This window comes from Panulirus ornatus, chromosome 12, assembly GCF_036320965.1.
Source record: "Panulirus ornatus isolate Po-2019 chromosome 12, ASM3632096v1, whole genome shotgun sequence".
Taxonomy (NCBI): domain Eukaryota; kingdom Metazoa; phylum Arthropoda; class Malacostraca; order Decapoda; family Palinuridae; genus Panulirus; species Panulirus ornatus.
The window spans coordinates 10,321,776-10,347,372 of NC_092235.1; the positions used below are offsets into that span (position 1 = coordinate 10,321,776).

General features: G+C 40.4%; 1 protein-coding gene across 1 annotated transcript in view; it reads right to left on the reverse strand.

The window, feature by feature from the left end:
• The window catches only part of Dscam4 (Down syndrome cell adhesion molecule 4), a 415,036-nt gene that overhangs the window by 18,333 nt on the left and 371,106 nt on the right, over positions 1–25,597 (reverse strand). Inside the window, exons 17-18 of the mRNA XM_071667322.1 lie at positions 25,124–25,293; positions 12,061–12,199 (exon numbers count right to left, since the gene is read on the reverse strand). Of these exons, the coding sequence (XP_071523423.1) occupies positions 12,061–12,199; positions 25,124–25,293 (309 nt within the window). The remainder of the gene's footprint in view (positions 1–12,060; positions 12,200–25,123; positions 25,294–25,597) is intronic.

Below are 25,597 nucleotides of genomic sequence, written 5' to 3' on the forward strand. Positions count from 1 at the left end.
ACTTACATATATATACTTATGAATATCTCTCTTTTAAACCAGTTATTCCCAAGCACCAGTCCTTTTTCAGCACATAAATCTACAGGCTCTTCACCATTTCCATTTACAACACTGAACACCCCATGTACACCCATTATTCCCTCAACTGCCACATTACTCACCTTTGCATTCAAATCACCCATCACTATAACCCAGTCTCGTGCATCAAAACTACTAACACACTCACTCAGATGCTCCCAAAACACTTGCCTCTCATGATCTTTCTTTGTATGTGTATGTATATGTACGTATCTGTTGATGTGTATATGTATGTATATGTGCATGTATGGGCTTTTAAGTATATATATGTGTATATGAGTGGATGGGCCATTCTTTGTCTGTTTCCTAGCGCTACCTTGCTGATGCGGAAAACAGCAATTAAGTATAAAAAAAAATCTTTAGTACATACAAACAATTGTCAAGACTTTCTTTTTCCCACACCTGATCACTGTTTCCCATGTCTGCAAAGTAGTGCAAGGAACAGATGAAGAAAGGCCACATTCACTCACAAACTTTCTCAAGCTGTTGCGTTTAGTGTATCAAAACCAAACTCCCTATACAAAACCAGGCTCTACAGACCTTTCTATGGTTTCCCCCAGCCACTACTCGTGCCACTGCTCAGTTCATTGACAGCACATCAACCCCTGTATGATAAATCATTCCAATGCACTCTATCCCATGCATGCTTTTCATCCTCCTGCAAGTTCAGGCCACAATCACTTAAAATCTTTTTCACTCCGTCCTTCCATCTCCAATTTGGTCTCCCCTTTCTCCTTGTTCCCTCCACTTCTGACACATCCTCATTGTAAAGAACTTACTTTTTCATTACTTACTTAATCAAACCACCTCACAACACATACTGTCTGTCCTTAAACATTTCATTTCCAACACATCCATCTTCCTCCACACATTCTTATCTACATTCCATATCTCATATCCATATAATGATGCTAGGACAACTATACCTTCAAACATACCCACTTTTGCCCTCCTAGAAAACGATCTCTCATTCCACAACTCTTAACATACTTCTGCTTCTATAGTTCCACTTGCCATCATGACTACTCCTATATATCTAAAACACTTCATTTCTTCCAACTTCTCTCTATTCAAACTCACGGCCCATCTACCTTTCTAAACGTTATAATCTTGCTTTAATTCACATTTACTCTCAACTTCCTCTTTCCCACACTCTTCCAAACTTAGCCACAAACTTCTGCAGTTTCTCACACAAATTTACCATCTGTGCTGTGTTAAGAGCAAACAACTGACTCTTCTCGCAGGCCCCTTCATACCCTACAGATTGCATTTTCACCCCTTTCTACATGACTTGCATCTACCTCTCTCACCAAACTACCCGAAAACAAACTAAGCAGCCATGGTGACGTCATACACCTCTGCCACTGACCAACCTTCACTTGGAACCATTTACTCCTCTCTTCCTACTCATACATATGTCTTATCCCCTTGATAAAAGCCTCTCAAGCTTCTAGCAGCTTTCCTCCCTCACCATATATTCTTCCAACCTTCCAAAAGACACTGCTATTAATCGTATTACATGCACTCTCAAGATCCATAAATGCCTAATACAAATCCTATTTCTCTAAGTATTACTTAAAGCAAACAGCTGATCCACACATCCTCTTCCACTTCTAAAACCAGCATGATGTTCTGTACCTTGCCCTCACCCTCTCTAGCACTACTTGCCCATACAACTTACCAAGTACACTCACAAACTTGTACCCCTTTAGTTTGAACACTCACCTTTATCCCTCTTGCCTTTGTACAATGGCACTATGCATTCATTCTGCCAATCCTCAGGTACCTCAACATGATCCATAGATACAATGAAAACCCTAACTAACCAATCAAGAACACACTCACCCCCTCTAAGAAAATCAACTGTAATACCATCTACTCCAGCCACCTTGCCACATTTCATCTTATACAATGCCAAGACTTATGCTTGAAAATTCAACTGCTAATAATTTCTCACTTCTATCCATGAAGCAGAGGATAGAAAGAGTAGAGTTCTATGAACCCTGGTGATATTCAAACAGGAAGCATGAAACTTCCCTTCTGAATAATGCTTTGAAATACAGGAGCAGGTGTATTATATTTCACTCATCCAAAAGTAGTACCAGTGAAGAAGCATCTAAAGCAGGGGAAAAATAATAAAATATCAATATTCAATACTGAGAAATGTAAAAGAAACTAGGAACCTATCACCTGAATAAAAAAAATCAGGTGTTAAGCCTAACTCACTTGCTGAACATTTCACTTAGAAAACAATGACCTGGCCTTCCTCTGCACTGGGTAAATATGGCTTAACACCAAATCCCCATTCCTTAAGAATGGCAGACTTATATTTGTGTCAGATTTGCCTCCTTCCATCTAATGGATAATGAACTGTGCATGGCAGAGTTCCATATATCTCGTTGGTTTTGAGTTCAGTGTAACTTGTCTTTCCTTCATTTCAAATCAGATGAGGTGACTCAACCAGTTCCTCTATGCCAAGGAATGATAAGACCTACAAATATATCAGAAGTACCACCATTCATATAAGAGGAATTTTTAGACTCATGAGGCCCCATCCCTTGGACACTGACTGCTTATGTACAATCTTTAAAACTTCAATGTGCTGTTGGCAATGACCATGTCCTCCTTCAATATATTCCATTCAAGCACATCTCCTCTACAATAAATACTTCACACCTTTTTCACCAAGTTTCTTGCTTAATATGAAATCATGTCCTCAAGTTGTTTTATTCCTAATTCTTTCAAAAAGCCATTCAATGTAGACCATCAAGCCAGTTTAAAACCTAAAAGATTGTGATTAGATCACCCCTCACTTTTCTCTTTTCCATGCTGGTCAAATTCAAGGCCTCTAACCTTTCCCTGTAATTCAGCTTTCTTATTTAAGGTACCATCTTTCCTACCTTCTTCTGAACCTTCTCTATTAGTTAGCTCTTTGTGTGAATTAAGGTGCAGTGACCAAACCTGATAAACATATTCTACATTTGGTCTCATGTAAGACACGAACACCTGGCTGAATATTTCCTCATCTATACACGTCAATTTCATTCTACCATTTGCCAGCAGACAGTTCATCTCCTTTGCTTTTCTCCTTGTGTGGGCTCTGGTGACATGTTAGGGATGGTGTCAACAACCAAGTCCTCCTCACATACAAATTCCTGCACATCATCTCTTGCTAGATAGTATTCCCATTGAGGCATTCTTTCACTATGTCCCATTCTCCTTACTTACATTTACTCAACCTGAACTTCAGGTATCAGACTTTCTTTGCAGTTGGGTAGGGCCTCCTTGTAAGCTGATGCAACTCTCTTCACTTTCCACATCCCTAGTGACCTTTGCATCATCTGCAAACACATTCCTGAAGGAGTCCATTCCTTCTGGTGAATCATTTATATAGAGCAAGAAGAGTAACATTCCCAAAACAGAACACTGCATTACTCAAATGTACATCTCCATCCATTTCATAGAGGCTACTCTGACATTCATCCTCTGTTCACTTCCACTAAGTTAATCTTTTATCAACAAGTGTCTCCTCCTAATTCCTGCCCATTAATCAAACTTCTTAACTAACCTATGTGGAACACTCACGTGCTTTCTGGCAGTCCAGATACAAACAATCAACTCTCTTCTTCATTTTTCCACAATAAAGCTCATTCTCTCATCAAAAACTAAGAGGCATTACGTATGACCTCATTTAGCTGAACTCATATTGTCACTCAAGTAATTTCTCCTTTAAAGTAAATCAACCACTAACTTTCTGATTTATTTTTTCCAATACCTTACAGACCACGCTCATTTAGGAGATCAGTCTGTAGTTTACTGATTCATGTGCTTTCTGGCAGTCCAGATAAAAACAATCAACTCTCTTCTTCATTTTTCCACAATAAAGCTCATTCTCTCATCAAAAACTAAGAGGCATTACGTATGACCTCATTTAGCTGAACTCATATTGTCACTCAAGTAATTTCTCCTTTAAAGTAAATCAACCACTAACTTTCTGATTTATTTTTTCCAATACCTTACAGACCACGCTCATTTAGGAGATCAGTCTGTAGTTTACTGATTCTTCCCTTTCCTAATGAAGGGAAAAGTGTCATTCCCAATCCCTTGGATTTTGCCCTTCTCCAATAACATCATGAACAGTATTTCAAAAGTGGCTTATCAAGTGTAACTGCACCTATTTTCAGTACATATGGCGAAATTTCATCAAGACCATGAGCCTTGTACAGGTCATGACCTTTAGTATTAGGCTGACTTTTTTCATACATGTTTGCCATCTGCATTAGGTAGTGCCAAGAACAGATGAAGATATGGCCTCATCTCTTCACATTCAATCTCCAGCTCTCATGCATAATGCATCAACATGGTACCACAGCCCCCCATCCACAACCAGGCCCAACAAATCTTTCTGCACTTTCCCCTGACCACTTTATGTGCCCTGGTTCATCCCAATGACAGCATATTATCCCCTTTAAACCAAATTGCTCTATTCCTTGCAAGTCTTGCACCCTCCTGCATGTTCAGGCCCCAAGCCTTCAAAGCATCTTTCACTCTATACTTCCACGTCCTCCTTTGTTTCCCCCATCTTTCTTGTCCCTTTTATTTCTATCATCTATTCCCTCTTAATCATTCTTCCTCACTCATTTTCTCTTCTCAATGTATCCAAACCATTTCAGCAGAGCCTCTTCAGCTCTCACATACATACTCCTCTTACTACCAAACCTTTCTCATACCCTATTATTCCTTGTTCAATCATCCCCCCTCACATCACATAGGGTCCTGAAACACATTGCTTCCAACACATTCACCCTATCCTTTACATTTCTGTCCAAGGCCCATGCCTCACATCCATACAACACTATTGGGGCTGATTTACCATCACACATACCCATCTTTGCCCATGTAAACAGAGACCTTTCTCTTCACGAATTCCTTAATATGCTCAAGATCTTTGGCCCCTATCTCACCCTATGACTCACTTCAGCTCCCATGGTTCCATTTGTTGCCATGTTCACTCCCAAGTATCTAAAATATTCCACTTCCTCTAAGTTCATTCCATTCTAACTCGCACTCCAAATAACCTGTTTCTCTTTACTGCGAAATCTAATCTCAACTTTCTCTTTCCACACAGTCTCCAAAATTCGGACACCAGACTTTGCAATTCCTTACTTGAATTTCCAAACAGTGCTGTATCATCAACTTAATCACCTCCCACGTCCTGCCTTCTCCAGAAGGGAATGTAGATCTCTCATTTCCCTTGATCATTAGCTGAATCCTGTTAGACTGCAATATCATAAAACTGAAAACTCAAACATGGATTTTGATTTAAGGGTCTTTCTGCACTTACGAGGAATGTGCCTGACCTCCAGGTAAAACACATGAAACTCTAATCTATACACAGAAAAGAATATTGTTTTAAAATTACCAGTATGAGACACCCAAGTTCTTTTATAATTGGCTTCATAATAAAGTCATTTTACAAAACTTTTGTAAAGGATCAAGCAATAAATAACTAAGACACCATAATAATGATTGGTCATTCAAAAACTAATCTTTAAACCTAAAAACAAATCGGCATGAAACATTAGAAGGTTACACATACAGAGATTGAAATTCTAGACTCCAAACTACTGCAACAACTGAAAGATAATGAACTGAAAAATTTAGATCAGAGAAGATGATATACCAAGATGACCTATCAAGTTTTTATTGTATTAAAAATTTAGATCACAGAAATTGATATTACCAAGATAATCTATATGCTTTTCGTCATCCAAACTGTTAAATACAAAAATATTAGGGCAACAACTGAAAAACTCAAATAGGAGCAGCAACCTTAAAGTATGATGTACATAAATGTACTAGTAAGAATCCAAAACTTGACTAAAAATTTCAAAGAACTTCCTGATTAGAATGATTTGCCCCCTATAACAACAAAGAAACTATAAAATGTAAACAATATGAGGCTACTTTAACACTCTTGCCTTCCTAAAGAGTTTAGCTGCTACAACATGCAACAGGAGAATATAGAGAAATGTGGTCTGACACAAAGACGCTAGTGTACCAACAAAGAATTCCTGAAACGAGTTGCTAGCCCATCCATTTAGTAAAACAAATCACATTTCAAGCAAAACTTCAGAAGTTATTATCACTGCTATCTCTTGTCAAAGAAGAAAGAAAATACCTTCACATAAGTAAAAATTAGATTTCAAAGGATGGCATGAATTAAAATTTACTGAAGCAAAACAGCATCTCCATACCACTGTCTAATATGGTGACTCATATATGAACTGGGCACCATGTTACTGGAATCTCTTGTACAGCTCTTATACAAAAATGTTTCTGAGCACTCGCCTATAATCTTGCAACCCTTATTCTGAGCAGCTATATATCATCCACATGAATGGATAGAGAGTGGTTTAGCACAGCAGCGTTGGTGACAAATTTTGAACTGTACTCTCACAACGGGCCATGTAGCAGAGTGAAAAAGCACAAAAAGCTAACAAGATTATAATTCATAGGTGTTTTCCCAAGAAAACTCAAATAAATGATACTATCTGTCTAAATACATTATCCGATGAACAGAAATATGTTTAAGGAAACTAGAAAAGGTTCAGTACCTGCATATAATGCAAGATGACTACAGGCTCCAAGCCTCCATACATACATAATTTACATGATCGAGGTTTGCTTTCTGCACAGGTAAATGCTACAAACTAATCAGAAACTTAGTGCACTTTGCTGTTTTCTCACACAACTTCTTATTCCTTATGGAAGTAAGGATACCTATCTGACAAATGAAGCTTGTGAGTTACCATGATGCCAAAGCATTACCATCGACAAGGGTTGATGTGTGATGATTACAGTCAATGATCTGACATCATAAGAAATCACTTTAAAAGAATCAATCCAGCATGCTGATGCTGATGAGCATCTGACTGAGCATCAAGGTATGAAACAGATGAAGAAAACTAAGGTACCAACAGGAATGGACTGTTCATTTGCATTAAGTTCCACAAGTGGTTCTTTTGACTGGTGTTGAGCTGACTGGCTCATCTGCAAAGCTTAGATAAAACATCTGCTTTGACAGACAATACAGTTTGAAACTTGCACAGCCCTGCTCCAGATGTAATCAGTCAAAGCAACCTGCTGTTCAAGACCAGAAGACAACAATTTTCTCCCTTCACCCCTTTAAGCAAAGAAGGTTTTGTCCACAAACATGTAGACAATTCAAAGATTCGAGATAAGTCTGACAGGGATACATTGTGTAGTGGTCCTGCCAACAACTATAAAAATTATTTATATTGTTCATAACTAGTTCCACATTTTTTTTTTGGTAGTCACTTAATTTACAATTCAGACTTAAGTTTGGTGGAAATTCCAAAGGCATAAATGATACATCAGGAAAGATGTAGTCTTAGCCTGCAAAATGCATTATAGTAGCTCTCAAATCAGAGGACAAATGTGCTGTATCAGACTTTTATGAAATTATGCTGCACCTACTCTTAGAAAAACATTAGTAACCTGCATACTTAATAAAATTTTCTATTATAATTCATTATCACTATCCCTGGGGATAGAGGAGAAAGAATACTTCCCACGTATTCCCTGCATGTCAAAGAAGGTGACTAAAAGAGGAGGGAGCAGGGTGTTGGAAATCCTCTCCTCTCGTTTTCAGTTTTCCAAAAGAAGGAACAGAGAGGGGGTCAAGTGAGGATCTTCCCTCTAAGGCTCAGTACTCTGTTCTTAACGCTACCTCACTAATGCAGGAAATGGCGAATATGTATGAAAAAAAATTCTTTATCATACTATTCAACCCTAGGACCCCTCTCACATAAACTAGGTCCTAAAGTTATAACTCCCTTCCATGAGCTTGTGCACTCCAAGGCTGCACTACACTAAATAACAGGGACTGAAAAGAGTCATCTGAAGTAAGTTCTATGACAAGGCTGTACTCTCATCAGCCAAACTTCGACAAAACTGTACTCTCATCAACCAATGATAATAGGGCCTTGTCAAAGGTGAGTTTTCATTCAAGAAGTAACTTCAAGCAGATGGAGTGCGCCAACACCATTAATTCCCCTTGAAATAACTAATATTTTCTTGCAGATTTGCATGATTATCCTATTTTTCACTAGGACTTAATAAAATTGCACAGTCTGGTTTGATTCTGTCCACAATATGAATGGAAGTAAATTGCATTTCATGGTCTCTTAAAAATACAAACAGATGCACCAAGTGAAACCACTATGTTCCTCTTCAGGTATGTAACACACAGAAATGAGACACACAAATAACAGTGAGACACACCTGTAACTCAAAAAGTAACCTAGTTTCTGTCTATCCTTATCATTCAAGACTTTCCTACATCAAGAGCAAGGGAAAATATTCATAGCTTTTTCCAAAATCTTTTCAGGTTTAAGTCATATCTACAGCTTCAAGGATGAAAACCCAATATCTACTACAGGAAAATCTTACTTGTTTCTTCATCATGAATGATAGTAGTTTTGATGCACAACACCGGGTTATAGTGACGTGTGATTTGAATGCAAAGGTGAGTAATGTGGCAGCTGAGGGAATAATTGGTGTAAATAAGGTGTTCAGTGTTGTAAATGGAAATGGTGAAGAGCTTGTGGATTTGTGTGCTAAAAAAGGACTGGTGATTGGGAATAACTGGTTTAAATAGAGAGATATAAGTAGTATACATATATAAGTAGGAGAGATGGCCAGAGAGTGTTATTGGATTATGTGTTAATTGACAGGCGCATGAAAGAGACACTTTTGAATGTCAATGTGCTGAGAGGTGCAACTGGAGGGATGTCTGATCATTATCTTGTGGAGGCAAAGGTGAAGATTTGTTGAGGTTTTCAGAAAAGAGAAGAGAATGTTGGGGTGAAGAGAGTGGTGAGAGTAAGTGAGCCTGGGAAGGAGACTTGTGTGAGGAAGTACCAGGAGAGACTGAGAGCAGAATGGAAAGAGGTGAGAGCAAAGGATGTAAGGGGAGTGCGGGAGGAATGGGATGTATTGAGGGAAGCAATGATGGCTTGAGCAAAAGATGCCTGTGGCATGAGAAGCGTGGGAGGTGAGCATATTAGAGAAGGTAGTGAGTGGTGAGATGAAGTAGTAAGATTATTAGTGAAAGAGAAGAGAGAGGCATTTGGATGATTTTTGCAAGGAAATAGTGCAAATGACTGGGAGATGTATAAACGAAAGAGGCAGGAGGTCAAGAGAAAGGTGCAAGAGGTGAAAAAGAGAGCAAATGAGAGTTGGGGTGTAAGAGTATCATCAAATTTTAGGGAGGGTAAAAAGATGTTTTGCAAGGAGGTAAATAAAATACATAAGACAAGAGAACAAATGGGAACATTGGTAAAGGGGACTAATGGGGAGGTAACAACAAGTAGTTGTGATGTGAGAAAGAGATGGAGTGAGCATTTTGAAGGTTTGTTGAATGTTATCATTTCATTTATCTTTATTATACTTTGTCCCTGTCTCTCGCGTTAGTGAGGTAGCACAAGGAAACAGACGAAAGAATGGCCCAACCCACCCACGTACAATGTATATACATACACGTCCACACGCACATATACATACCTATACATCTCAACGTTTACATATATATACACTCACAGACATATACATATATACACATGTATACTGTCTGCCCTTATTCATTCCCGTTGCCATCCCGCTACACATGAAATAACAATCCCCTTCCCTCGCATGTGTGCGAGGTAGCGCTAGGGAAAGACAACAAAGGCCACATTCATTCACACTCAGTGTCTAGCTGTCATGTATAATGCACCGAAACCATAGCTCCCTTTCCACATCCAGGCCCCATAAAACTTTTCATGGTTTACCCCAGATGCTTCACATGCCCTGCTTCAATCCAATGACAGCATGTCAACCCCAGTATACCACATCGTTCCAATTCACTCTATTCCTTGCACGCCTTTCACCCTCCTACATGTTCAGGCCCCGATCACTCAAAATCTTTTTCACTCCATCTTCCCACCTCCAATTTGGTCTCCCACTTCTCCTCGTTCCCTCCACCTCTGACACACATATATCCTCTCTGTCAATCTTTCCTCACTCATTCTCTCCATGTGACCAAACCATTTCAAAACACCCTCTTTTGATCTCTTAACCACACTCTTTTTATTACCTCTGTGGAAGGTATTAAGAATATATGGTGTGGGAGGCAAGCTGCTAGAAGCAGTGAAAAGTTTTTATCGTTGATGTAAGGCATGTGTACATGTAGGAAGAGAGGAAAGTGACTGGTTCTCAGTGAATGTCGGTTTCCGGCAGGGGTGCGTGATGTCTCCGTGGTTGTTTAATTTGTTTATGGATGGGGTTGTTAGGGAGGTGAATGCAAGAGTTTTGGAGAGAGAGGCAAGTATGCAGTCTGCTGTGGATGAGAGGGTTTGGGAAGTTAGTCAGTTGTTGTTTTCTGATGATACAGCACCGGTGGCTGATTCGGGTGAGAAACTGCAGAAGCTGGTGACTGAGTTTGGTAAAGTGTGTGAAAAGAAAGCTGAGAGTAAATGTGAATAAAAGCAAGGTTATTAAGTACAGTAGGGTTGAGGGACAAATCAATTTGGAGTTAAGTTTGAATGGAGAAAAACTGAAGGAAGTGAAGTGCATTGGATGGAACCATGGAAGCGGATGTGAGTCAGAGGGTGGGGGAGGGGGAGAAGCTTCTGGGAGCATTGAAAAATGTGTGGAAGGTGAGAACATTATCTCAGAAAGCAAAACTGGGCATGTTTGAAGGAATAGTTGTTCCAATAATGTTATATGGTTGTGAGGCATGGGCTATAGATAGAGTTGTTCGGAGGAGGGTGGATGTGCTGGAAATGAGATGTTTGAGGACAATATGTGGTGTGAGGTGGTTTGACTGAGTAAGTAATGAAAGGGTAAGAGAGATGTGTTTGTAATAAAAAGAGTGTGGTTGACAGAACAGAAGAGGGTATTTTGAAATGGTTAGGTCACATGGAGAGAATGAGTGAGAAAAGATTGACAAAGAAGATATGTGTGTCAGAGGTAGACGGAACCAGGAGAAGCGGGAGACCAAATTGGAGGTGGAAGGATGGAGTGAAAAAGATTTTGAGCGATCGGGGCCTGATCATGCAGGAGGATGAAAGGCGTGCAAGGAATAGAGTGAATTGGAATGATGTGGTATACCTGGGTCAACATGCTGTCAATGGATTGAACCAGGGCATGTGAAGCATCTGAGGTAAATCATGGAAAGTTTTGTGGTGCCTGGATATGGAAAGGGTGCTGTGGTTTCAGTGCATTATACATGACAGCTAGCGACTGAGTGTGAATGAATGTGGCCTTTGTTGTCTTTTCCAAGCGCTACCTCACACGCATGCGGGGGGGAAGGGTTTGTCATTTCATGTGTAGTGGGGTGGCGACGGGAATGAATAAGGGCAGCAAGTACAAATTATGTACCTGTGTATATATGTATATGTCTGTGTATGTATATATATGTACACGTTTAAATGTATAGGTATGTAGATGTAAGTATGTGGACGTGTATGTATATACATGTGTGTGTGGGTGGGTTGGGCCATTCTTTTGTCTGTTTCCTTGCACTACCTCGCTAATGCAGGAGACGGCGACAAAGTATAATAAATAAATAAATAAATCTTTAATCCGACAAAGAATATGTGAAAATAACATAAGTTGACTGAAAAGGTATACTTTTATGGGAAAGTTAAAGCATGCATGTAGATGAGGGAAGAGAAAGAAGAAAAATTACAGGAAACATTTGATATTAAATAGTAAAATAGTCAATTAACTAACAAGGATATAGCAGTTTCACTATAACAGTGGGCTCAGGATGTTTGTAAGTGATCCTCTGATGCTATATGTCCCAAGACTAACCCATTAAATTTGATATGGAGCAATGATAAGATAAAATATACAGATAGTCTTTGAACTAGATACAGATTGTATCAGACTAGAAAGAGTTTAACTGACATTTACCATCTTCTTCAGTGGTGGCAATGACAGGAGCTGAGAGTGGCCCTGCACCTCGGTTGTTGAATGCCTGAACCACCACCTCATACCTTGTGTATTGCTGTAGACCAGACAAGGTCGAACTACCACCATATGCTGACCCAACCTAAGTAAGTAAGATAAAATACAATTAATGAGGTAATCATAACATTACAAGGTTGACTAAATATGTACTTGGTCCTCCTACAGTCTTGTTGCCCTGCCAACTCACCAACCTGAAAGAGTCCAATGACAAGTCAAGAGTTAACTTGGGGAAGAGGGGTTTATTTATTTATGGAAACACTGGTAAGCTCTATGTATTCACTTACAATCTCAGTAAAACATGATTGTTGCTCATGACTGCTTCTCTGCCTCTATTTTTAATCTGCCAATTCATTCTTGAAACTATGTAAATTTGGCAGTGTATCTGTCATGCAAACAAAACCTAGTGATTCATGCATCTAACTGATGACTCCTGATAAGTATACTCTTGAGTGCATATGCCACCAATACAATGATGTAAACTATAGGAAAGCTAAAAATTTTGAACTATCTTCAACATCTACATTACAATTCACCTCAGCTCATGACTATCATTGCTGACTAATCGTGTGAACCATTTCTTAAATGAAGATCAGAAATTGACTTGTTGAATTTGTTAAACTACTTTCTTGAGCCTTCACTTCAATCAAGTGTGGCTTACCTTAGCTTCGCATATCTTCCTCCAACATACACATATGCAACAAAATCACCCAATCAAAAAAGTTGCTGGTTATAAAACCAGGACAACTCAGTTTTCTCCAAAAGACTTTACATCTACAGACTACAAAGTAACCCATTCTAATTTTGTTGATATAAAAGCATCAATACTGGATATGGCTTCCACATGGGAAGGCATTATCTAACTTTCTAGCACAACATTAAATAAGGAAGCAAGAAACCCCATGGAGAGGTATCTATCTATATACTATATCTCTGATGCCCATTCCCTCTGGAAATTCCCATCAGAGGAGTAGCCATGGCAAAAGAGCCTTCACTTATTTCTGACTTTTATATGCCTCCCTTGCTTACACCATTCACTGCATTTGTCCCCCATTTCTCTCCCTCCAGTGCTCTTACACTATATTTCCCTATGTCACTGGTGGTCTTCCTCTCACATCAACCCCTTTATCTTTATATATTATTTTATTTGGCTTTGTCGCTGTCTCCCGCGTTTGCGAGGTAGCGCCAGGAAACAGACGAAAGAAATGGCCCAACCCACCCCCATACACATGTATATACATACACGTCCACACATGCAAATATACATACCCATACATCTCATTGTACACATAAATATACACACACAGACATATACATATATACACATGCACATAATTCACACTGTCTGCCCTCATTCATTCCCATCGCCACCTCGCCACACATGGAATAACATCCCCCTCCCCCCTCATGTGTGTGAGGTAGAGCTAGGAAAAGACAACAAAGGCCCCATTCGTTCACACTCAGTCTCTAGCTGTCATGCAATAATGCCCGAAACCACAGCTCCCTTTCCACATCCAGGCCCCACAGAACTTTCCATACTTTCCATATCTAATCATACTAATACTTGTAAACTCTCCCTCTTGCATTCACTCCATGTGCCCAAACCACTTTAAAGTATTACATTTCACTTACTCCAACACTCCACAATTCACCCCCTTTGCATTCCCTGCCATACTAAATCTCTTATACACCCAATCATCACTTACTTCATTCCACCTAGTCATATCCCATGCTCCTCCCGCATAGTTCTCTTCCACAGCCTGGGTTCTTGAGCTCTGTGACTCATCCCGTGTCCATGTTTTGGCTGCAAAAGTTAGAGTTGGGAGGACTATGCTGTCTTTTAATACTTTCTTCACTTCCATACATACATCTTCACTCTTCACTATTCTACTAAGAGAAAAAGTAACTCATCTACCCTGCACTGCTCTTTCCCTCATCTCTCTTTCCATATTACTAAACATATCCGATATAGTTCCCACATACTTAAATTCTGTCACCTCCTCCAGTCTTTCTCCCTCTATATCTATAACACAGTTTACCACTTTCTTCTTTCACTCTACAGGGCTTTGCAAAATCTATACTTCCACTCTGTTCCCTTCATACAGCACTACTTTACTTTTACTCACATTTACCTTTAATCTCATACACATACACACATCATAAAACACACTTACAACCTTCTGCAACTTCTCTTCACTCTCAGCAAACAACACAGTATCATCCACATACCTCACCACACACTTCATCTCTACAACCCTTTTCCCCTTGTCTTTTTTAATCTCTCTTATCATTCCATACACATACTTGTTAAAAAGCTATGGTGACGTCACATAGCCATGCGTCACACCCACTTGTATCTGAAAACTTTCACTCTTACACATACAATTGCTCCTCTATACAAGGCTTTCACACCATCCAACAGTGGTCCCCTTATCCTATATACTCTTAACACATCAAATAAAGCATTCTATTTTACTCTGTCATATGCTTTGTTCAGACATGTAAAAGCTGCATACTGCTTCTTACCTTTCACCAAACACTTTTCAACAGTCATTTTCACCACAAAAATCTGGTCGACACATCCCCTACTTTTCCTAAAACCCCACTGCTCCTCACTTATTCTGCGGTCAGGAACTTCCATCTCTATCAGTCAACACTACTGCTAAGTCCACTCCCACATATCTAAAGCACTTCACCTCCTCCAATTTTTTTCCATTCAAACTTACATCCCAATTAACTTGTCCCACAACCCTGCTAAACCTAATAACCTTGCTCTTATTCACATTTACTCTCAACTTTCTCCTTTCACGCATTTTTTCAAATCAGTCACCAAATTCTGCAGTTTCTCACTCCAATTTGCCACTAGAGCTGTATCATCGGCGAACAACAACTGACACTTCTTAGGCCTTCTCATCCCTAACAGACTACATACTTGTCCCTCTCTCTAAAACTCTTGCACTTACCTCCTTAACCAACCCATCCATAAACAAATCAAACAACCATGGGGCCATCACACACCCCTGCTGCAGACTGACATTTACTGGGAACCAATCTCTCTCCTCTCTTCCCACTCATACACATGCCTTACATCCTTGGTAAAAACTTTTCACTGCTTCTAGCAACTTCCCTCCCACATCATATACTCTTAAGACCTTCCACAAAGTGTTCCTATCAGCCCTATCATATGCCTTCTCCAGGTCCATAAATGCTACATACAAATCCATCTATTTTTCTAAGTATTTCTCACATACATTCTTCAAAGCAAACACCTGATCCACACATCCTCTACCGCTTCTGAAACCACACTGCTCCTCCCCAATCTGATGCTCTGTACATGCCTTCATCCTCTCATTCAATACCTTACCATATAATATCCCGGGATTACTCAACAAACTTATGCCTCTGTAATTTGAACACTCACCTTTATCCCCTTTGCCTATGTACAATGGCACTAGGCATGCATTCCGCCAATCCTCAGGCACTTCACCATACACTGAATATCCTTGCCAACCAATCAACAACACAGTCACAGAGTGGGGAAGGGGGCAAAGGTTCTGGAAGCGATGAAGAATAAGTGGAAGGAAAGAATGTTATCTCAGAGAGCAAAAATGGGTATGTTTGAAGGAATAGTGGTTCCAACAATGTTATATGGTTGTAAGGTATGGGCAATAGATAGGGTCATACGGAGGAGGGTGAAAGACGCGCAAGGAACAAAGTGAATTGGAACGATGTGGTATACCAGGGTAGACGTGCTGTCAATGGATTTAACCAGGGCATGTGAAGCATCTGGGGTAAACCATGGAAAGTTTTGTGGGTCCTGGATGTTGAAAGGGAGCTGTGGTTTCGGTGCATTATACATGACGGCTAGAGACTGAGTGTGAACGAATGTGGCCTTTGTTGTCTTTTCCTAGCGATACCTTGTGCGGGGGGAGGGGGTGTCATTTCATGTTTGGCGGGGTGGCGACAGGAATAAATAAAGGAAGCAAATATGAATTATGTACATGTGTATATATGTACACGTCTGTGTATGTATATATATGTATACGTTGAAATGTATAGGTATGTATATCTGCGTGTGTGGACGTGTATGTATATACATGTGTATGTGGGTGGGTTGGGCCATTCTTTCTTCTGTTTCCTTGCGGGAGGCAGCGACAAAGTATAATAAAAGAATATATGTGTATGTTTATATATGTATATGTGTATATGTTGATATGTACTTCCCATGTATTCCCAAGTTTCGCAGAAGGCAACTAAAGGGAGCGGGAAGGGCGTTGTATTCAAATTTCTAAAAAGGGGAAACAGAAGAGAGTGAAGTGAGGTGTGCTCATCCTCCTCAAAGAAGGCTAAGATTGGGGTGTCTGAATGTGTGTGGAAGTAACCAAGATGAGAAGAAAAGTGAGACAGATAGTATGTTTGAGGAAAGAAACCTGGAGGTTTGGGCTCTGAGTGAAACAAAGCTCAAGCGTAAAGGGGAAGAGTGGGTTGGGAAATTCTTGGGAGTAAAGTCAGAGGTTGGTGAGAGGACAAAAGCTAAGAAAGGAATAACACTACCCCTGAAGCAGGAGTTGTGGAAGTATGTGACAGAGTGTAAGTAAATTCTGGAATGATTTGGAACTCAAAGTGAATGGAGAGAGATGGGTGTTTATTGGTGCCTATGCACCTGGTCATGAGACGAAAGATTGTGAGAGATAAGTGTTTTGAGAGCAGCTGAGTGAATGTGTTAGCACTTCTGATACACGAGACTGGGTTACAGTGATGGGTGATTTAAATGCAAAGGTGAGTAATGTGGCAGTTGAGGGAATAATTCGTTTACATGGGGTGCTCAGTGTTGTAAATGGAAATGGTGAAGAGTTTGTGGATTTGTGTGCTGAAAAAGGAGTGATGATTGGGAATACTTAGTTTAAAAAGAGAGATATACTTAAGTATACGTATGTGAGTAGGAGAGATGGTTAGAGGGCATGATTGGATTACCTATTAACTGACAGATGTGTAAAAGAGAGGCTACTGGATGTTAATGTGCTGAGAGGGACAGCTGGAGGGATGTCTGATCACTATCTTGTGAAGGCAAAGGTGAAGATTTGTAAAGGTTTCCAGAATAGAAGAGAAAATGCAGGGAGAAGAGAGTGGTGAGAGTCAGTGAGCTTAGAAAGGAAACTTGTCTGAGGAAGTACCAAGAGAGACTGAGCGTAGAATGACAAAAGATACGAGCAAATGACGTGAGGGAAGTGGATGGCATGGGAAGTATTCAGGGAAGCAGTGATGGTTTGCGCAAAAGATGCATGTGGCTTGAGAAAGGTGGGAGGTGGACAGCCTAGAAAGGGTAGTGAGAGGCAGGATGAAGAAGTAAGATTGTTAGTGAAAGAGAAAAAAGAGGTGTATGGACGATACTTGCAGGGAAATAATGCAAATGACTGGGAGATGTATAAGAGAAAGCAACAGGTCAAGAGAAAGGGGCAAGAGGTGAAAAAGATGGCAAATGGAAGTTGGGGTGAGAGAGTATCATTACATTTTAGGGAGAATACTAAGATGCTTTGGAAGGAGGTAAATAAAACTGCATAAGACAAGAGAACAAATGGGAACATTGGTGAAGGGGGCAAGTGGGGAGGTAATAACAGGTAGTGATGAAGTGAGGAGATGGAGTGAGTATTCTGAAGGTCTGTTGAATGTGTTTGATGAGAGAGTGGCAGATATACAGTGTTTTGGTAGGGGTGGTGTGCGAAATGAAAGCCTTGCGGTAGATGACAGCTGGCAAGACAGTGGGTTTGGATGGTATTGCTGTGGAATTTATTAAAAAAAGAGGGCAACTGTGTTGTTGACTGGTTGGTAAGGATATTCAATTTATGTATGGATCACGGTGAAGTGCCTGAGGATTGGCAGAATGCATGCATAGCATCAATGTACAAAGGCAAAGGGGATAAAGGTGAGTGTTCAAATTACAGAGGTATGAGTTTGTTGAGCATTCCTGGGAAATCATATGGGAGGGTATTGATTGAGAGGGTTAAGGCATGTACACAGCATCAGATTGGGGAAGAGGAGTGTGGTTTCAGAAGTGGTAGAGGATGTGTGGATCAGGTGTTTGCTTTTTAGAATGTATGTGAGAAATACTTGGTAAAACAGACAGATTTGTATGCAGCACTTATGGATCTGGAGAATGCATATGATAGGGTAGATAGAGATGCTTTGTGGAAGGTTTCAAGATTATATGGTGTGGGAGGTAAGTTGCTAGATGCAATGAAAGTTTTTACAACGGATGTAAGGCATGTGTACGAGAGAAGAGAGGAGAGTGATTGCTTCCCAGTGAAGGTCGGTTTGTGGCAGGGGTGTGAGATGTCCCCATGGTTGTTTAATTTGTTTATGGATGGAGTGGTTAGGGAGGTAAATGCAAAAATTTTGGAGAGAGAGGCGAGTATGCAGTCTGTTGCGGATGAGAGGGACTGGGAAGTGAGTCAGTTGTTCGCCAATGATACAGCTCTAGCGGCTGATTCAGGTGAGAAACTGGAGAGGTTGGTGACTGAGTTTGGAAAAGTATGTGAAAGGAGAAAGTTGAGAGTAAATGTGAATAAGAGCAAGTTTATTAGGTTCAGAAGGGTTGAGGGACAAGTTAATTGAAAGATAAGTTTGAATGGAGAAAAATTGGAGGAAGTGAAGTGTTTTAGATATCTGGAAGTGGACTTAGCAGTAGATGGAACCATGGAAGCATGAGTCACAGGGTGGGGAAGGGGGCAAAGGTTCTGGGAGCGATGAAGAATATATGGATGTAAAGGACATTATCTTGGAGAAGAGAACAAAAATGGGATGTTTGAAAGAATAGTGGTTCCAACAATGTCATATGGTCATGAGGCATGGGCTATAGATAGAGTTGTACAGAGGAGGGTGGATGTGTTGGAAATGAGATGTTTGAGGATAATATGTGGTGTGAGGTGGTTTGATCGAGCAAGTAATGAAAAGGTAAGAGAGGTGTGGAAATAAAGAGTAAGGTTGAGAGAGCAGAAGAGGGTGTGTTGAAATGGTCGGACATATGGAGAGAATGAGTGGTGAAAGATTGACAAAGAGGATATATGTGTTAGAGGTGAGGGGAACAAGGAGAAGTAGGAGACCAAATTGGAGGTGGAAGGATGGAGTGAAAAAGGCTTTGACTGATTGGGTCCTGAACATATAGGAGGGTGAGGGGTTTGCAAGGAATAGAGTGAATTGGAACGATGTGGTATATTGGGGTGATGTGCTGTCAATGGACTGCACCAGGGTATGTGAAGCGTCTGGGTTAAACATGGAAAGGTCTGTGGGGCCTGGGAGCTGTGGTTTCAGGGCATTACACATAACAGCTAGAGACTGAGTGTGAACGAATGTGGACTTTTTTGTCGGTTTTCCTGGCACTAACTCACTGAAGTGAGGGGTAGCGATACTATTACCTGTGTGGCAGGGTAGCAGCAGGAATGGATGAAGGCAAGCAAGTATGAATATATGTACATGTGTATATATGTATATGTCTGTGTATGTGTATCAACATATACATATCAACATATGTATATGTTGATATGTATATGTATGTATCTGTGCATGTATGGGCGTTTATGTATATATAGGTGTATATGAGAGGATGGGCCATTCTTTGCCTGTTTCCTAGTGCTAACTTGCTGACACGAGAAACAGCGATTAAGTATAATAATATAAGGATAATATATCCTTAGTACTTTTTCCTTTGAATACAGGAACATTACACTGGTCAACAACTAATTTTCATGTGGTGTACTTTATGTAGTTTTGGACGCTGATTTCGAAAATGCTATGTGTTTTCTTGTATCACATCTACTTTTTGTGAGAGATTTAGCCCTGCCAAAAGATAAAGCTGAACTTTTAGCTTCTCGTCTAAAAGAAAAATGTCTACTCACGAAGGACGCTTGCATAACTTATTTCAGGAAAAGGAGTCAGATTCTTTCTTCTCACTTTTCTGTGGATGGGCTGGTCTCTATTTTTGCAACAACACTGATGCATAATTCCACTACTTATTCCAAAAGCATGATTCCTCTCAATGGCGCTTGTTCATCAACTCATCTAAGAGATGTCTGTTGCTCCATAACTGGAACTAGAAACCCTCCATTCCTGTAGGGCATTCAGTGCACATGAAAGAGTGTTATGAGAATATGAAGGCACTCCTAGATGCCATAAAATACAAAAATTACAACTGGAAAATATGCGGGGACCTGAAAGAAATTGGCATGTTGATGCCAATACTGCTGTTTTTTATGCCTCTGGGATAGTCGAGCAACTTCAAGGCATCATTTGGAGTCGGAATGGTCTCAACAAAGATCATACAAGCCAGGAATTTTGAGAGTCCAGGATAAGTCTCTGGTTGACCCACAAAATGTTCTCCTTCCCCAATCCACATAAAGCTTGGTCTCATGAGGCAATTAGTGAAAACATTAGCCAAGAGAAACTTGAAAGGATTTGAGTATGTAGCAGAAAAATTTCCAAGAATGACTGATGCCAAGTTGAAAAAAGGCATCTTTGTTGGTCTGTAAATAAAGGAACTCCTGAAAGCCCACAATTTCAGCACACATCTGGATGACTTGGGGCTGGAGGCCTGGAACTCTTTCAGTCGGCTACATGAAGATTTTTTGGGTAACCTAAGATCTCCGGATTTTGAAGGCAGTATGAAAAGACTTCTGAAATCCTATGCTGCTATAGGATGTAAGATGTCACCCAAGGTGCATTTCTTCCATTCACATTTGGATGTTTTTGTGGAGAACTTTGCGGTAATGTCTGATGAACAAGGAGAGCGCTGTCATCAGGATATCAGCATGATGGAGCATTGATACAAGGGTTTCTGGAGTGAAGGAATGCTTGCAGGTAACTGCTGGATGTTATATAGGAGCGAACCTGAGACAGAGCACCATAAGAGGTCCAAAACTCAGCACTTTCAGCTTGTGAAGAGCACCATAGAAGGTTAAAAGCTCAACATTTTCAGCTTGTCCTTCTGGAGAGTATCTTCTTTGTATACCTTCTACCTAGGAATACTGAATTTCTGCAATAAAAAGTTTGAATTGGAACAAATCTTATAATTTGACTCCATCCATGTATCGTGTAGTTGCAGTTGAAGTGAAAAAGTATGTATTTTTTTTTATTTTTTATTATACTTTGTCGCTGTCTCCCGCGTTTGCGAGGTAGCGCAAGGAAACAGATGAAAGAAATGGCCCAACCCCCCCATACACATGTATATACATACGTCCACACACGCAAATATACATACCTACACAGCTTTCCATGGTTTACCCCAGACGCTTCACATGCCCTGATTCAATCCACTGACAGCACGTCAACCCCGGTATACCACATCACTCCAATTCACTCTATTCCTTGCCATCCTTTCACCCTCCTGCATGTTCAGGCCCCGATCACACAAAATCTTTTTCACTCCATCTTTCCACCTCCAATTTGGTCTCCCTCTTCTCCTCATTCCCTCCACCTCCGACACATATATCCTCTTGGTCAATCTTTCCTCACTCATTCTCTCCATGTGCCCAAACCACTTCAAAACACCCTCTTCTGCTCTCTCAACCACGCTCTTTTTATTTCCACACATCTCTCTTACCCTTACGTTACTCACTCGATCAAACCACCTCACACCACACATTGTCCTCAAACATCTCATTTCCAGCACATCCATCCTCCTGCGCACAACTCTATCCATAGCCCACGCCTCACAACCATACAACATTGTTGGAACCACAATTCCTTAAAACATACCCATTTTTGCTTTCCGAGATAATGTTCTCGACTTCCACACATTCTTCAAGGTCCCCAGAATTTTCGCCCCCTCCTCCACCCTATGATCCATGGTTCTATCCGCTGCCAGATCCACTCCCAGATATCTAAAACACTTCACTTCCTCCAGTTTTTCTCCATTCAAACTCACCTCCCAATTGACTTGACCCTCAACCCTACTGTACCTAATAACCTTGCTCTTACTCACATTTACTCTTAACTTTCTTCTTCCACACACTTTACCAAACTCAGTCACCAGATTTTGCAGTTTCTCACATGAATCAGCCACCAGCGCTGTATCATCAGCGAACAACAACTGACTCACTTCCCAAGCTCTCTCATCCCCAACAGACTTCATACTTGCCCCTCTTTCCAAAACTCTTGCATTTACCTCCCTAACAACCCCATCCATAAACAAATTAAACAACCATGGAGACATCACACACCCCTGCCGCAAACCTACATTCACTGAGAACCAATCACTTTCCTCTCTTCCTACACGTACACATGCCTTACATCCTCGATAAAAACTTTTCACTGCTTCTAACAACTTGCCTCCCACACCATATATTCTTAATACCTTCCACAGAGCATCTCTATCAACTCTATCATATGCCTTCTCCAGATCCATAAATGCTACATACAAATCCATTTGCTTTTCTAAGTATTTCTCACATACATTCTTCAAAGCAAACACCTGATCCACACATCCTCTACCACTTATGAAACCACACTGCTCTTCCCCAATCTGATGCTCTGTACATGCCTTCACCCTCTCAATCAATACCCTCCCATATAATTTACCAGGAATACTCAACAAACTTATACCTCTGTAATTTGAGCACTCACTCTTATCCCCTTTGCCTTTGTACAATGGCACTATGCACGCATTCTGCCAATCCTCAGGCACCTCACCATGAGTCATACATACATTAAATAACCTTACCAACCAGTCAACAATACAGTCACCCCCTTTTTTGATAAATTCCACTGCAATACCATCCAAACCTGCTGCCTTGCCGGCTTTCATCTTCTGCAAAGCTTTCACTACCTCTTCTCTGTTTACCAAATCATTTTCCCTAACCCTCGCACTTTGCACACCACCTCGACCAAAACACCCTATATCTGCCACTCTATCATCAAACACATTCAACAAACCTTCAAAATACTCACTCCATCTCCTACTCACATCACCACTACTTGTTATCACCTCCCCATTTGTGCCCTTCACTGAAGTTCCCATTTGCTCCCTGGTCTTACGCACTTTATTTACCTCCTTCCAGAACATCTTTGTATTCTCCCTAAAATTTAATGATACTCTCTCACTCCAACTCTCATTTGCCCTTTTTTTCACCTCTTGCACCTTTCTCTTGACTTCCTGCCTCTTTCTTTTATACATCTCCCACTCAATTGCATTTTTTCCCTGCAAAAATCGTCCAAATGCCTCTCTCTTCTCTTTCACTAATACTCTTACTTCTTCATCCCACCACTCACTACCCTTTCTAATCAACCCACCTCCCACTCTTCTCATGCCACAAGCATCTTTTGCGCAATCCATCACTGATTCCCTAAATACATCCCATTCCTCCCCCACTCCCCTTACTTCCATTGTTCTCACCTTTTTCCATTCTGTACTCAGTCTCTCCTGGTACTTCCTCACACAGGTCTCCTTCCCAAGCTCACTTACTCTCACCACCCTCTTCACCCCAACATTCACTCTTCTTTTCTGAAAACCCATACAAATCTTCACCTTAGCCTCCACAAGATAATGATCAGACATCCCTCCAGTTGCACCTCTCAGCACATTAACATCCAAAAGTCTCTCTTTCGCACGCCTGTCAATTAACACGTAATCCAATAACGCTCTCTGGCCATCTCTCCTACTTACATAAGTATACTTATGTATCCATAGAAATAAAATGAGACATGTTGTACTGAAATGGACTAAAAATTCATAATGTGTATTGGAAATAGGTCTAAAAAACTACACTGCATCCTTCATGAGAAAATGTTCAATTTTGTTGACCAGTGTTATGAACAGCTTTTACTTTATCCTTAGACACAGCCGTCTGCTTCTATGCAAAATTCCATGTCAAATGCATCCACTCTATCACACTCTCTCTCCAAACTTCAACATCTCAGCAGTAATTCCATCCACTCCAATTGCCTTTCCTACCTTCAACGTCACTACTTCCAACTTCCATACCCATGCATGTAACTGATGTAGCCCCACCTTTTCCCACAATCATTAGTTCTTCAAAATACTCTTTGTATCTTCTTTTCACTTCCTCCTTTTGATTTAGCGACTACCCTTACTACTAACATTTACATTTCCATCCTTACAACCACCTCTTTCCTTTTTCACCTCCTTCCAATGCAAAGTTATATTTTCCTTAAACTTTTTACTCAACTCTCTTCCAAAACTACTCTTTCTTTACTTTCCTCTATCAGCCACATAACATTTTGCTTACACATCTCATATTCTTCTCTTTCCCTCTACTTAACTTCCCTGGTACATTCCATTTGAGCAATCTACCATACGCATTTCTCTTCTCTACCATAATAATCCAATCTCATCATGGAAAGGTGTCAAACTACATTTCATTCCTAGTTTCCCTAGTTAGCAGTGAATTGGCTAACCTACAAAAATAAATTGAGGATGAAAGATCATTCAGGTGGGTAGTGAAAGTATTTCATGGCCATTACTTGAATGGATAGAACTATTAAGCATGTACCTTTAAGACTTTGATCAAAATAGAATCTGAGCTACTAATCTCCACGATGACTGTACTGCACAGACTTCATGATACTTTGTGTGCATAAAGTGTAAAGAAAACAAGAAACTCTTACCATGAACAATACACAGGTACACTTATTATAATCCCTAGAAATCAATCATCCTATATCAATTGGGAAAAAAGACAGCCTTATTTTGTGTACTTGGGGCCTGAATATGCAGGAGGGTGTATGGCATACTCAGGACAGAGTAACTTGGAGTGATGTGGTATACAGGGGGCAACATACTGTCAATGGACTGAACCAAGTCATATGATGAAGCTGGGGAAACTACAGAAAGGTCTGTGGGGCCTGGTTGTCGATTGGTGGCTGTGGTTTTGATCCATTACACATGACAGCTACAGAATGGAAGCAAGCAAATGAGGCCTTCATTCACCTGTTCATGCACTACTTTATCTAATGGAGGAAATGGCGAGCAAGTAATAATCACAATAAAAACTTTCACTACCTCAACAGTTTGGAAGTTGTAATCAGCAGCATGGGCATGAGTTCTATACCCAACATAATAGCCAAGGATATTGCCATTCCACAAATCTCTGGCTGGTGGCTCCCACGTCACACGCAGGGATGTTGAAGATTCTGGGGTCACTCGCACATCTCGAGGTGGCCCAGAAGGTTCTAGAACAAACATGAATATTGGCATATTTTATTACTTGCCACATTACACAGCATGTTTTGATGCTGTGCATTACTGGATTTAAAGTCTTGGTGAGAGATCTGGGTATCATGGTTTTATAAAGCATCAAAATCCAACCTGTGAATGTAGAAATTACATATGTAAAATCAATATTTGCCCATTAATGTGATGCTGTGAAATTCAGACCAGAAAATACAAACTTATTCCTGTATTTTGAAATATATAATTTGTGTGGACATGCTCTATGTGCTGCTGATAAAAGCAACCTGGATAAACACCAATCTA